Source organism: Peromyscus maniculatus, chromosome 7 (genome assembly GCF_049852395.1).
Source record: "Peromyscus maniculatus bairdii isolate BWxNUB_F1_BW_parent chromosome 7, HU_Pman_BW_mat_3.1, whole genome shotgun sequence".
Lineage (NCBI taxonomy): Eukaryota > Metazoa > Chordata > Mammalia > Rodentia > Cricetidae > Peromyscus > Peromyscus maniculatus.
The window spans coordinates 4738422-4751285 of NC_134858.1; the positions used below are offsets into that span (position 1 = coordinate 4738422).

A 12864-nucleotide genomic window follows, 5' to 3' on the forward strand; every position below is an offset into this window, starting at 1 on the left:
GGATTCCATATCCTCTAAGGGTCTGCCACTAAACCCTTGTCCTCACATCAGCATGAACAGATATTTCCCTCTTTTTTCAGTCAAGACAGAAACACAATTTTTTTCGTTTAAGGAACAGAAAATTATAAAATTCTGATTTTGAGAGACCTTTAAAGAAAACTCAGAGTGAAAATGAATGCCTTCGTGTGGTGTGATGTGTGGCCTCCTGCTAACTGGCTGTCAGGAGTCTGTTTTGCATTTCTAGTATTGGTGATCTAATTCTCAGAAGAGTGACCCTGTCTGATCTTTATTCATCTTCCCAACTGGCAAAATAAATTGAACAAAAAGGAAATGTGAAAGACATGCAAAGAGAGGGAGTCCGCGAAGTCTGTGTTCACAAAATGTCTCTATGTGTACCATAACCATTAACGCCACTCCCAGCTCCAGTACAGTGTGCTCCTTAGCAAGCAAATGGCCTACAGACAAGCACATAAAAAGCAAGCAGTCTGTGGTGATGAGGAAGACTGGGGGAAGAAGGTGGGGAAAGGGGCAACTTCTATTAAAATGTTTAAGGTCTTCACTGCACTCATATATCACACACCAGCAACATGAGCAGCATTCTACTCGAAAGGAAAAGGAGAGGAGGGGAAAAAAGAGAGAGGGGGGGGCAGAGGCGGGGGACAGATGGAGGGAATGGGAGAGAGAAGGGGGGGCTGACAGAGGGAAGGGGAGAGAGGAGAGAGAAAGAGAGAAGAGGAACAAATTAAAGAGAAGAGTAAGCAAAGAATCTTGGGTGATTCTTTTAGCTTCAGACCATCTATTAATTGGACCCTAAGGACAAAAAGAACCATATATGATCAAACCAGGACATTTCGGACCAGCAAATAATTTCAGTTCTGTGAGTCTTATGGAAAAGCTTTTGTCTTTTAACAAATGGAGCACAGAATTAAAACTAAACCCCCAAATGATTGGCTTATTTCTCATAAATAGATCCTCTTTACTCTTCCCTTCCCATGAGCTTTCTCTTCTTAAAGATCATCAAATTCAGGGCCACACATGGCTGGCACTCACTTTTAATTCCAGTAGTTGGGAGGCAGAGGTGGGTGGATCTCTGTGAGTTCAAGGCCAGCCTAGTCTGCAGTGAGTTTCAGGTCAGGGCTACACAGTGAGATTCCGTCTTAATCAATCAATCAATAAGCAAATAAATAAATAAAAAACCAGTTGTGGGTTAAAAAAAAAAAAAACTTTAAAAGCATGATTTTTGCCCCTTTCCGTTTCCTTCTGGATATTCCATCCTGTGCTTACAGTGTGTGGTGACATACAATGTGATCTGTGGTGACATACAGCGTGATCTGTGGTGACATACAGCGTGATCTGTGGTGACATACAGTGTGATCTGTGGTGACATACAGTGTGATCTGTGGTGACATACAGTGTGATCTGTGGTGACATACAGTATGTCCTCTAGGTACATATTTTCCTTACCCGCATCTCACTGTATTCAGCTTTGGCTTCTAGAAGTTCTACACAACTTGGACTTTTTACCAAGTTAGTCCACTTCTATGTGAGTCACAAACATCACGGCGTCTGAACTATAGTTAAGTTTTCCAAATTAAAAAAAAAATAAAATAAATAAAAAAAGCCCCAGTTTTCTCTCCTGCCAGGCAGGAAGCATTTCCTGGAGATTAATCACTGTTTTGACTTGCAAAATTCAGAAGATTCAGAGAACTTGGTGAAGAAGGTTGTATCACCCTACTTTGATTATTGGTTGTTGGAAACAGTCCCACTTGGGTGGAAGCAATGATGAGTCAGTCTGCGGGTGATCTCCACAAACACTGTCACTCTATAAAAGTTGGGTTCAGGAGGGTGGACGTAGAAGGAGGTAGGCAGAGAACAGGGCGAAGGCAGCACAGACCGACGAAAGCCAATGGAGATGAAGCGTCTCCCGGTGCTGCTGTGGCTGTGTGCAGCACTTTGCTCGCCATATCCACTGCACAGCAGGGCAGGGGATGAAGAGCCGGGCATGGAGCTTCTTCAGGTAAGCAGTGAAAAGGACCTCAGGCTCTTTGGCAGGCCACAGCTCTGCATTCCATAGACTGGTTCTGCAATGGAGGAGGGTCTCAGCATTGTACCACAGATTCTTCATTTTGTATAAGAGCCAAAGGCCATCAGCACTGGGTGACACTTTGAGGTCACACAGCAGGTGGCAGGAGCAGTGGCAAGGGAAGGCAGCGTGACCTGTGCCTTGCTTTGGAGCATCCCTCAGAGTCTTAGTACAGTGTAGTTTAGAAAAATACTTACAGTGTTAGTACATGAGAGGCCTGACGAACTTTCCCCTAGTAAGCCAACTCCTGTGAAAAGCAGAAAATTGAGGAAATTAAATAAAATTACCCCAAACAGGCAAAGTGCTTATTTGTTCCTTTTGGTTTTCTCTGTACTCAATACTTAGGGATTTCCTCCCCACTTTCATTGCTTTAATGGCAAACAAAGACACTCTGTTCCAAAAACAAAGCAAGGAAGGGCTACTGCTGACAAATTAAATGAAGTATTATGCTTACAATTTCAGTGAACTAGAAAAATAGGTCAAAGACTAAGAAAAGAAAAGGTACTGCTGGGCTTGGTGCGAGTCTATAATCCCAGGATCATGAATTCTAGGAGTTCCTTGGGTAGATATTGAGACTCTGTCATGAATAAATGAATGAATGAATGATGAGTAAATGAATGAATGAAATAAGGAAGGTATATGACTATACACATTTACTATAAATAGCAATAGCTAAAAAAAAATCAGAATTGTGACTTAAAAGTCATATTTATTCCATTAGAAATACTTAGAAAACTACTATGGCCTTGCAAAAGACGGGAAGCAGTTCATTAGGAAAAAGAACAGTAGTCCTGTGGTCAAAAAAATCCAAGAAATGCAGAAGTTCCTCGGGCTGGAGATGACAGGGAAGCTGGACTCCAGCACTATGGATGTGATGCTGAAACCCAGGTGTGGCGTCCCTGACGTTGGTGGCTTCACTACCTTCCCAGGGTCACCAAAGTGGAGGAAAAACCACCTCACCTACAGGTAACGGGTCCAGTTTTCACTGAGTGTTAACACTGTGTCAGAGGCATCACGGGGCACACACTACCTTCTTCCATTTCTCTCATCCAGGATTGTGGATTATACACCCGATTTACCGAAAGAGAGTGTGGATTCTGTCATTGAGAAAGCGCTGAAAGTCTGGGAGGAGGTGACCCCGCTCACCTTCTCCAGGCTCTCTGAAGGAGAGGCTGACATCATGATCTCCTTTGCAGTTGGAGGTAAAGGCGCAAGAACTGCCTGAAATACACATTGCTCAGTGGTATTTTACTAAAATGTTACAAAGCGGTCCTAATTACCATTTGTTACAGTTATATACATAAACCTTTTCCCTTCAGAACATGGAGACTTCGTCCCTTTTGATGGGCCTGGAACAGTCTTGGCTCATGCATATGCACCCGGGTTGGGGATTAATGGAGATGCTCACTTTGATGATGATGAGCAGTGGACAGAGGACAGGACAGGTTAGTGCTCCGCCTCTTAGCATGACTTGGTTTCATTTCTTTTCGCATTAGGAAATTTTCATAATCAGCTGTACTAATGCTAGAATGTGTTCTGGATCCCAGTGGAATACATTTTTTTGTTTTAATAACAGATTAGTGTATTTTCAGATGCCTAAAAAGCATTCATTTTCTTAATAAGTACAATATAAAATATATCAATATATGTGATGGGTTTGTTTTATATTATGTATTTTGGTTTTTTTTTGTTGTTGTTGTTGTCTCTTAGAAGCCTGTATTTTTCCAATGAGAGACAGAAAGGGAACTGGCTGTGAGGGGAGGTGGGGAGGAACTGGGGGAGTAGAGGGAGGAGAAACTCTAATCAGGAGATATTAGAGATGAGAAAAGAATCTATTTTCAATAATGGGGAAAATCACTAAATTTTTAACAGTTGAGGATCTTGTGTGATCTACAGAGTACTGCACTAAAAACTCCCTAATGCTGCCAAAGTGTAGATATTCAGGCAATCGCACAGGGTAGTGCGTTGGCTCTGCGCCTCTTTACTTCCCCCCCTCTTTACTCTTCAAAGCAGAAGCCAAAATTAAACTTCAGAAATCCGAGGGTTTTGTTTGTTTGGTTGGTTGGTCTTACTAAGCTCACATTTTTGTGACTTCTGGTTAGGATGAATTTTTATCAATTTCTGAAAGAAAATGACTATCCCTGAAGGACAAGGACTGAACTGTCCAGAGAGAAGGTCTCTTAGCTCATAACATTGGGGATTAACTAAGTTTTCAAAAACTTGGCTGAAATCAATTGTATTACTTTCGAGATTGAGCTGGGATTCATAATGAAAATATAAAATGATATCTGTAGAAAATACAAATCTAACTTTTTTACTGAATGAAATTCACGTGTTAGAGAATTAGCATTCTCCCCTCCTAGAAGACCCTTATTTAAAATGAGAACGCCCTTAGGTCTACAACATCCACAGGTAGTATTTACAGAAGTTATGCCAGTCATAATCTCCTCCCATCCCAACTTCAGTGCCGAGGGACTGCTTCACACAGCTATAGTGAGAAGAACATGAATACAGTGAAGGTCCGGATCTCATTTATGACAAACACTAAGGCGTGCTATGTTTAAAACCGATTTTACAAACCCTATGACATCTCTCTCACTAGTCGTCTTTTGGGACTTGGTATGTAAAAGGATGATGAAGCTGTAAAATGATGTAGGCAAAATCCAGTGGAAAGTGCAGGATTAGGGTTATGCTCGGCTTTTAGAATGAGAGGAGGAATCCCCTGAGATGAGCTGACTGATACGGAAACTGTCAAATGCTAACCCCATGCTGGAGCAGTTTTAGCTTTTCGTGGACAAAAGAAAAGAGCTCTGCTATGCTAAGTGGTAAGTACTGATCTTCATCTGACAGCAGTGAGGGAGGCAGCTGTCAGACCGTTGGAGGCCCAGGAGAGGGACTGCTGGGGTAGTCTGGGTACTTGGCTGATCTCAAGCACGACTTTCAAAATTCACCTGTTTTCCTGCTGAGTGTGTGATCTGAGTGTGTGATCAGTCCCTTGTGCAGTGAGACAGCAAACAAGGTGAGTGCAAGCCTGTGTGTTTTCAGGAAGTAAACAAACGCTGTGCCCAGATGTCCTAGATGATGTAGATGTAGCTAAGGATAAGCAGCTATTACTTATGATTTCTTCCATAGGTACCAACTTATTCCTGGTTGCTGCTCATGAACTTGGCCACTCCCTGGGTCTCTTTCACTCAGCCAACACTGAAGCCTTGATGTACCCAGTCTACAAGTCCTCCACAGACCTGACCCGCTTTCGTCTCTCTCAGGATGATGTAGAAGGAATTCAGTCCCTCTACGGTGAGAAAAACAGGCAAAGGGTGTCCTTGTGGCTGCTGTGATACCACATAAGTATCTGTAGTTAAATTCGGAGACCTTGAGGGTGTTTGGGAAACACAGAATTGACAGGTAGGCCACGATTCTTCTAACTCTGCCTCCTTTAATCTGTTCCCTTTAGGACCTCCACCAGCATCCCCTGATGTCCCCGTGGTACCCACCACATCCAGCTCTCCAGAACCTGAGTCACTGATGTGCAGTCCTGCTTTGTCCTTTGATGCAGTCACCACTCTTAGGGGAGAATTCTTATTTTTCAAAAACAGGTCAGGCCAAGAGCCCTAAATCATTACCTAATTTTGATGAAAAATGCTTAGAGAGGGCAATAAGTAGGAAAACAATAGACATATATAAACATTTAAAAGATGAACTCTGGGTCCTGAGATCTTTTGGGTCTAGCACTGCCCTTTCCACATGTTTCTAAAATCATCAAGTTCCTTTTTGAAGCCAGATGGTTTGATTCTTGTCACTGAGGTTTTTGTTCCCAAGTGTCCTAGGGACAGGCTGCTCTTTAGAGGGTAGAAATGACCTTCAGAGTCAGTTTTCTCTTTACTTTCTTTCAAAACAGTACCAGGAGAAGCATCATGTTTTATCAGTTTGCTTACTGGGAATTCATTCTGCATGAAAGGGAGCTGGAAAGTTTTCACCCCAAGACCCCTCTATACATAGTCTGGATATTCTGAGAGGCCCAGACTGGCTGGAAGTTGTTACGCTCTTGCCTCTTTACAAGTTCTGGGATTCCAGGCTGTGCCAACATACCCTACTTCAAGATCTCTGTGTATCCTAGATTTTTTTCTGTGAATGTACAAGAATATATTTATACATTACACCCATGCAGGTGTGTGAATGTGTGTACATGCACGTGTGCGCACACACATACACACACACACACACACACACACACACACACACACACCTCACTCACGCTCTGTCCATCTTTTTGGGAAGTGTGAATGATACTTTAATTACTAATGACACACTGTTTCATGTGTATTACATGTAGTTAAAACTTATGCTGAACTAATTAATTGGTGGAGAACTTTGCTTTCACAAATGTCTGGAAATTATGCAGTCTTCCTTTGAGGAGAGGGGGGAGACAGGGACAGAGGGAGAAAGACAGAGACAGAGACAGAGAGACAGAGATACAGAGAGAGAGAGACAGAGAGATTTTCCCTGTAATGACATTCCTGTATTTTGCTCCTCCAGCCTGGAGGATGGAGAATGTTGGGTGAACTGAGACAGGGATGGCACACTAGAGATGAAAGGCTGGTTTCTGACTGACACCCTTTTTTCTTTGACATCTACTTTTTAGGCATTTTTGGCGAAAATCTTTGAGGAGCCCCGAGCCTAGCTTGTATTTGATCTCTTCATTTTGGCCATCCCTTCCTTCCAGCATGGATGCTGCATATGAGGTTACTAACAGAGACACTGTTTTCATTTTTAAAGGTGATTATTCCACAACATTGCTTTAACTTAGTGAATCAAGCCTTCTGGAGGAAAGGTGAACAGGACTTGACTTTCTTATGTCAAATTCTGTGTAATTAAAAAATAGCCAAAGATAATAAAGAAACACATAAAACCAACATTTTATTTACAGTTAGAAGGTGAACTCAGGGAGATGCATTGTCCAGGTTGAGAACTCCCTTCCTTAGTGCCTTCCATCTGAGAGGTTTTGTTAAATGCCCATCATAGAGCTAAAGCCTAGAGCTATTCACCATGAAAAGACAGTGCTAAGAATGTATTTCCAAAATTCAAGACATAGTTACTGGACTTTTAACATGACTGGTGTTCTGTTGTTTGCTTTCTGCATAGGAAATCAGTTCTGGGCTGTCCGAGGTCACGAGGAGCAAGCAGGTTATCCTAAAAGCATCCACACTTTGGGTCTCCCTGAAACTGTTGGGAAGATCGATGCTGCGGTTTCTGACAAGGTGAAGAAGAAGACATACTTCTTTGTAGAGGACAAATACTGGAGGTGAGATGCTGTGAGGATGGTTTTGTGTAGAGACCAACTTGAGAACTGCGTTCTCCCTCTGAGGAAACACTTCCATCTCACTCTTATCCTCACTCTCCTCTCTGGGTGAGGACAGGGGCTTTGACAGCTGTGGGAAGGGCTTTGAAACACAGGAGCATCTTCCAACAGGCATTTCTGAAGTGTTCCTGTTCAGAGCACGTGTCTCCCCTTCCCTCCCGACTCTGTGCAGCCTTCTCTTCTCTACCTGCTCAATCCTACACACATTTCACACTTAACTCCTGCACCTCCATGATGTCTTTACTTCCTCGTAATTTACTGTTCCTTTCCCAGTGATCCAGACTTCTCCTTGTCTCCTGTGCCTGGGTCTCATCTTCCTCTCAAGGACTTCAGCTGAGCTCACACACTGACGACCTCTGCCTGGCTAGAGATAAGACACCAGTTTCATGGTTTCCACTCAGGACTAGGCCATCAGTCCAGATGTTGAGACAAGGCAGACCATTGGTCAAAACCATACTTACTGTGTCTTGATTTTCATTCAGTCCCTTTTCCTCTGGGGCTTCCATAGAAAACTTCAATGTACAGGATGGGAAAGGACAGGCAGCTTACTATGGTGAACTGGAAAGTGTATTTTTTCATTTTTAATATTCAACTTCTAAAATTTGTTTTATTATTTTATGTAGATGAGTTGTGTGTGTGTGTGTGTGTGTGTGTGTGTGTGTGTGTGTGTGTGTGTGTGTGTGTGGTGCCCTTGGAGACAGAAATGTGTATAGCATTCCTCTGGAATTGGAGATGGTTGTGAGCTCCCACGTGAGTACTGGGGACCTCACCTGGGGCCTTTGTAAAAGTAGACGGTGCTCTTAACAGCTGAGCCGTCACTCCAGGCCCAAACATTCCATTTCTACTCATGAGGATTTATCTGTGAGAGAGTGTGTACATAGGCATACAGGTGCCCACAAAGGCCAAAAGAGGGGATTCATATCCTCCAATGCTGGAGTTACAGGCAGTTGTAAGTCACCTGACTGTGGATGGTGTGATGAACTCCAGTCATGGTAAGGAACACCAAAAGTGCTCTTAACCACTAAGGCACCTCTCTAGCCATGGAAATTGTATTTCTGACCAGTAACTCAATCCACACATACATGTGTGTGTATGCACTTATATGCATATGTATGTATACACGGTTGTATATTCGCACAACCATGCCCTTCTGGTTGAAAGAAGATGAGGAGTCTCTTGTCCAGGCTTAAGAAAAACAGTGACAAACAGTATTGCTGTAGTAGGCTGTTGTCCTGTTCCCAGTGCAGCTATGTTTTTAAGAGCTAAGTTTCACCTTATGAAAAACACATAGTGCTAAATAATCTTGACATTTATGTGCAGAACTTGGAAAGGTTACTAGAATTCTACATGACTCACAAGTTTGGGGAGCATTCCATCCATGTATTACAGAACTTGGAAAGGTTACTAGAATTCCACATGGCTCACAAGTTTGGGGAGCATGCCTTCCATGCATTACAGAACTTGGAAAGGTTACTAGAATTCCACATGGCTCACAAGTTTGGGGAGCATGCCCTCCATGCACTGCTGAGCTTCACTTCTCTCATTGTGTGCAGATTTGATGAGAAGAAACAATCCATGGAGCCAGGATTCCCCAGGAAGATAGCTGAGGACTTTCCAGGCGTGGACTCAAAGGTGGATGCTGCCTTTGCAGCGTTTGGTAAGAGGACACTTACTGTGTTGGCAATGGGACCCTTGAAATGCTCTGTAGTATGAGAAGACGGAAGAGGATAAATAATTTCTCATAACAGATTTTTAAAAATCAGTACTCTCCTCTCTCCCAAGAATTTCAACTTGTTTGCTTTTGTGGCAATTACGGTTCTCCTTCGGGTGAGCTGTTCTGCCTCATGAAGGCGAATGATTGACACAACTCTTTTATTGTATGTACGCGTGGAAGCTCAAAGCACTGGGAAGTCACTTCCTCACATTGTGAGCTGTTGCCTTTCGTATCCATGTTATTAAGGAAGCTGCCATCAGTGGCGGGACCTGGTTTAAGGCTAGCTGACCTTCTCAACCCCATCTTTTCCACTATTCAATCACAGACTTTCTCTGTCTTTCCTGACTCAGTAAATGACTGACAACACTGATTCCCGGTAAACACTCATCTTTCCATGCACCAAAGCCTAAAAGAATTTCTTCCCTATGCAAGAGTAAGCTGGTGGTCTTTACTGACACTGAGGGCCACATCTGCAGAGAGGGAGAAAGCATGGTGATTAAAAGTCGTTGCTTCCCTACAGCCAGAAATAGCCTTTGGACTAGAAGATAATGAAGGGGAGAAGGGGGGCTGGGAAAAAAGAAAATAAACCATAGTTTCAAACAAGCAGACATTTTTTTTTTCCTGATTGGAAGTACAGACTCAATGCTATCTCCTTCCCTCCCTGGCAAGTCTATTGAGACAAATATTTGCATCTGTCTAAACTTGAAATGGCTTGTCAGAAAGATGGAATTAGATAGACTTGCTTCACAGAGCTCTTGCCCAAGCAAGTTTATAAAAGTAGTAGTTTTGTTAAATGCTTGACATTGTCCCTGGCACAGACTGAAGCTACAGAGACATTCTGTCTTGTTTTGTTGTTGTTTTCTCAGGACTTTGAACACTCTAGGCAAAGGTCTGAACCCAGGACTTAGAAAACTCTAGGCAAGGGTGTGAACCCAGGATTTAGAAAACTCTAGGCAAGGGTGTGAACCCAGGATTTAGAACACTCCAGGTAAGGGTGTGAACTCAGGACTTAGAACACTCTAGGCAAGGATTTGAACCCAGGACTTAGGACACTCTAGCTAAGAGTTGAACACACTTTGGACACCCTAGGCAAGTATCCTACTACCAAGTCACATCCCTGATTCTTTCTGTTTTCCATTTAACTCTTACTGAGGTTTTTTTTATCTTCCCAAGTTTCTACTTAGAAGAATGTAGCTCACATTTCCTCTTGTCTTTACATGCAGGGTTTTTCTATTTCTTCAGTGGATCTTCACAGTTGGAGTTTGACCCAAATGCAAAGAAAGTGACCCATGTATTGAAGAGTAACACTTGGTTTAATTGTTAGAAGAGAGTCAAGGAAGACCTGGTGTATTTTAACTGAAGTTGACAGTTCTTCATCTAAGTCTTTGTGAACTGAAGTGATTCTTGTGCAATGGCAGAATCAAATGGAAGCTATGGATCTCACCAGCCAGCCTCGAGTGGTCATGGGGCATTCAGAAGCACTTCTTAGCTTGAACTTTGTCACATGGAGAGGTTGAGGTCACTTCTGGACAATAAACAAATGATTGTATCTGTGTAGATGATTTGCTTTTATTTAATAAAGATGACGTATCATTTATTTAATCATGGATTTTTGAGTGCTGGTTTCCAGAACTCAGCATCTTGGGTACTGATAGACTGAGCAACATACAGCTGGATATTCTGGGCCACTGGAGGTAGACATTCTCTGTTCCTGCTGGTGGAGCTTATTCATAAAGAAAATGTGTCACTCACCCACCTAATGCACCCCTACAAACAGGAAAATACAAGAAGTGTATTTTCCTCACCTAGACTTCAGATGTCTTTGTCATACCTAATGGAACAAGCTAGGGGTGAGTTTCCTATTCTAGGGCTAGCGTCTAAAAACTGCAACAAACCCTGCACTCACAGCAAGCAATCAAGTTTGAACACCTCCTCCTACAGGTGAGGGAATCCTATTCCTTTATCTTACATATTCCCTCAGTTCTGTGCCCCCCTGCCTCGACCATCAACTTTCCCCAAATCTACCCTGTACACACATGAAAATATCATTCTGTACTCATTTTGTATCTGTGTGTGCCTCAAGGTGAATGTCTATTTGCAAAGGACAATTCTAAAACAGGTTTCTCATCCCTCAATAGCACTTAAAGCTCAGTTCCTAAGTATGCACTAGGTGCTCACTCACCTTTAGACTATGCTTCCATTGGAAGAGAATTTATTAATCATATTCCATGTGCCAGGCATCGTGCTAGACTGGAGACGCAGAAGCCTAAAAATATGCACATAATTCCTGACTTCATTGGGATCATTATAATCATTAAAATCCAACAGAGAGACACAGATCATCACAAATCTGAAGAAGCACTTACAATGCTAAGGAGTTATAAAAGGGAACACAGTGTTTAGGTACACTTCTAGGAGGCTCTTCTCGGAACTGTGTCCTGTCCCGGGAATATTCGAGGCCCGCAGAACCACAGAACAGAACCTGGCTGTGGTGGGAGGATTGGAAAATGAGAAGCCCTTGATCACGAATGGAAGAAAATTCTAAGCAGCATTCTACAAAGGACAGTCCGCATCAGAGAAGGCTTTAGAACTTGGTGTGAACTGGCTTCTGGCCCCTTCCCTTGCTATCTTGATTCTGTGCTGTAGATTTTACCTACAGGCTGGCCCTAAAGGCTCCAGAATGGCTTAGTTCCTATTGCCTTGAGAGGGTTTCCTGGAAAGGTCGGGTACTCTGTGTTTACAGGAAGAGAGGAGCATCTGAGCCCGAGGGCAGGAGGAAGGAAGCAGATGTTGGGGATCTGGTGAAGAATTAGGGATAAACCAACAGAAGAGGGGATTTAACACAGGTGAGAAGATGAGGGCCCAGCACCACAGTGGTCAGTGAATGACACATATACATATATCTATATCTATAGAGAGAAGGGGGTGAATACAATATTGAGGCTTTTTAAATAGTGTTGATTAGTCATGATACTTGGTATATAGTCTGCTGTCCTGAATGCTGTATTCTTTTTCTGTTTCACAGTGCTTGAAAAGTATATGAAAATTGACTTAAGAAATTTGATTTCTTAATTTTTGTAATTAGATTTTTGATTAATTAGATTAATAGTTGTTCAAGTGTTTAAAAATACTATTGACTTTTAAATCTGCATAAAAGATTTACACTATTTGAAAACTCATCCACATTAAAATTATCTTGATATGAATACTGATTAAATGTTATTTAATGTAATTTAGGTAGTTATTTTAATGAAATTTAAGTAATTAAGGATACTTTACATTAAACTATATTAATCAATTAAATAATAATAAAAATCAGTAAAAGACATGGTACTTATTTTTATGCAAGTATGCCATGTAAGAAGCAGAATGACACAGCTAGAAATTAACCTTTTCATTTTTGAGACAAGGTCTCACCTAGTAGACCTTGCTGGCCTGCAATTCATCGTGTGGGCCGGGCTGCCTATGCACTTGAGACAATCTTGCTCTCCTTCCACAGAAGTGCTGAGATGACAAATGTGGACCATCATACCTGGGCTGAACTTAGAGTCTTGAGAGCATGGACTTTCAGGAAATTATGATAATGAAAAACTATCAAGAAGTATGCAAAAAGAAAGCCCCCATGGACATGAGAAAATCCAAACAAAACATTGGCATACAGGACTACTTCTATTTTAACACAGAAAGGAAGATGTGTGTGCGTGCGTG

The 12864-nt window shown here is 42.2% G+C and overlaps 1 protein-coding gene across 1 annotated transcript; it reads left to right on the top strand.

The window, feature by feature from the left end:
- Positions 1 to 1846: 1846 nt before the first annotated feature.
- On the top strand, positions 1847 to 10758 carry LOC102906624 (stromelysin-1). The gene is made up of 10 exons (XM_006983765.3): positions 1847 to 2017; positions 2805 to 3049; positions 3137 to 3285; positions 3403 to 3528; positions 5216 to 5380; positions 5538 to 5679; positions 6726 to 6859; positions 7226 to 7385; positions 8996 to 9099; positions 10380 to 10758. The coding sequence occupies exons 1-10, from the start codon at positions 1907 to 1909 to the stop codon at positions 10478 to 10480; spliced, it is 1437 nt and encodes a 478-aa protein (XP_006983827.1). The 5' UTR covers positions 1847 to 1906; the 3' UTR covers positions 10481 to 10758.
- Positions 10759 to 12864: the final 2106 nt, after the last annotated feature.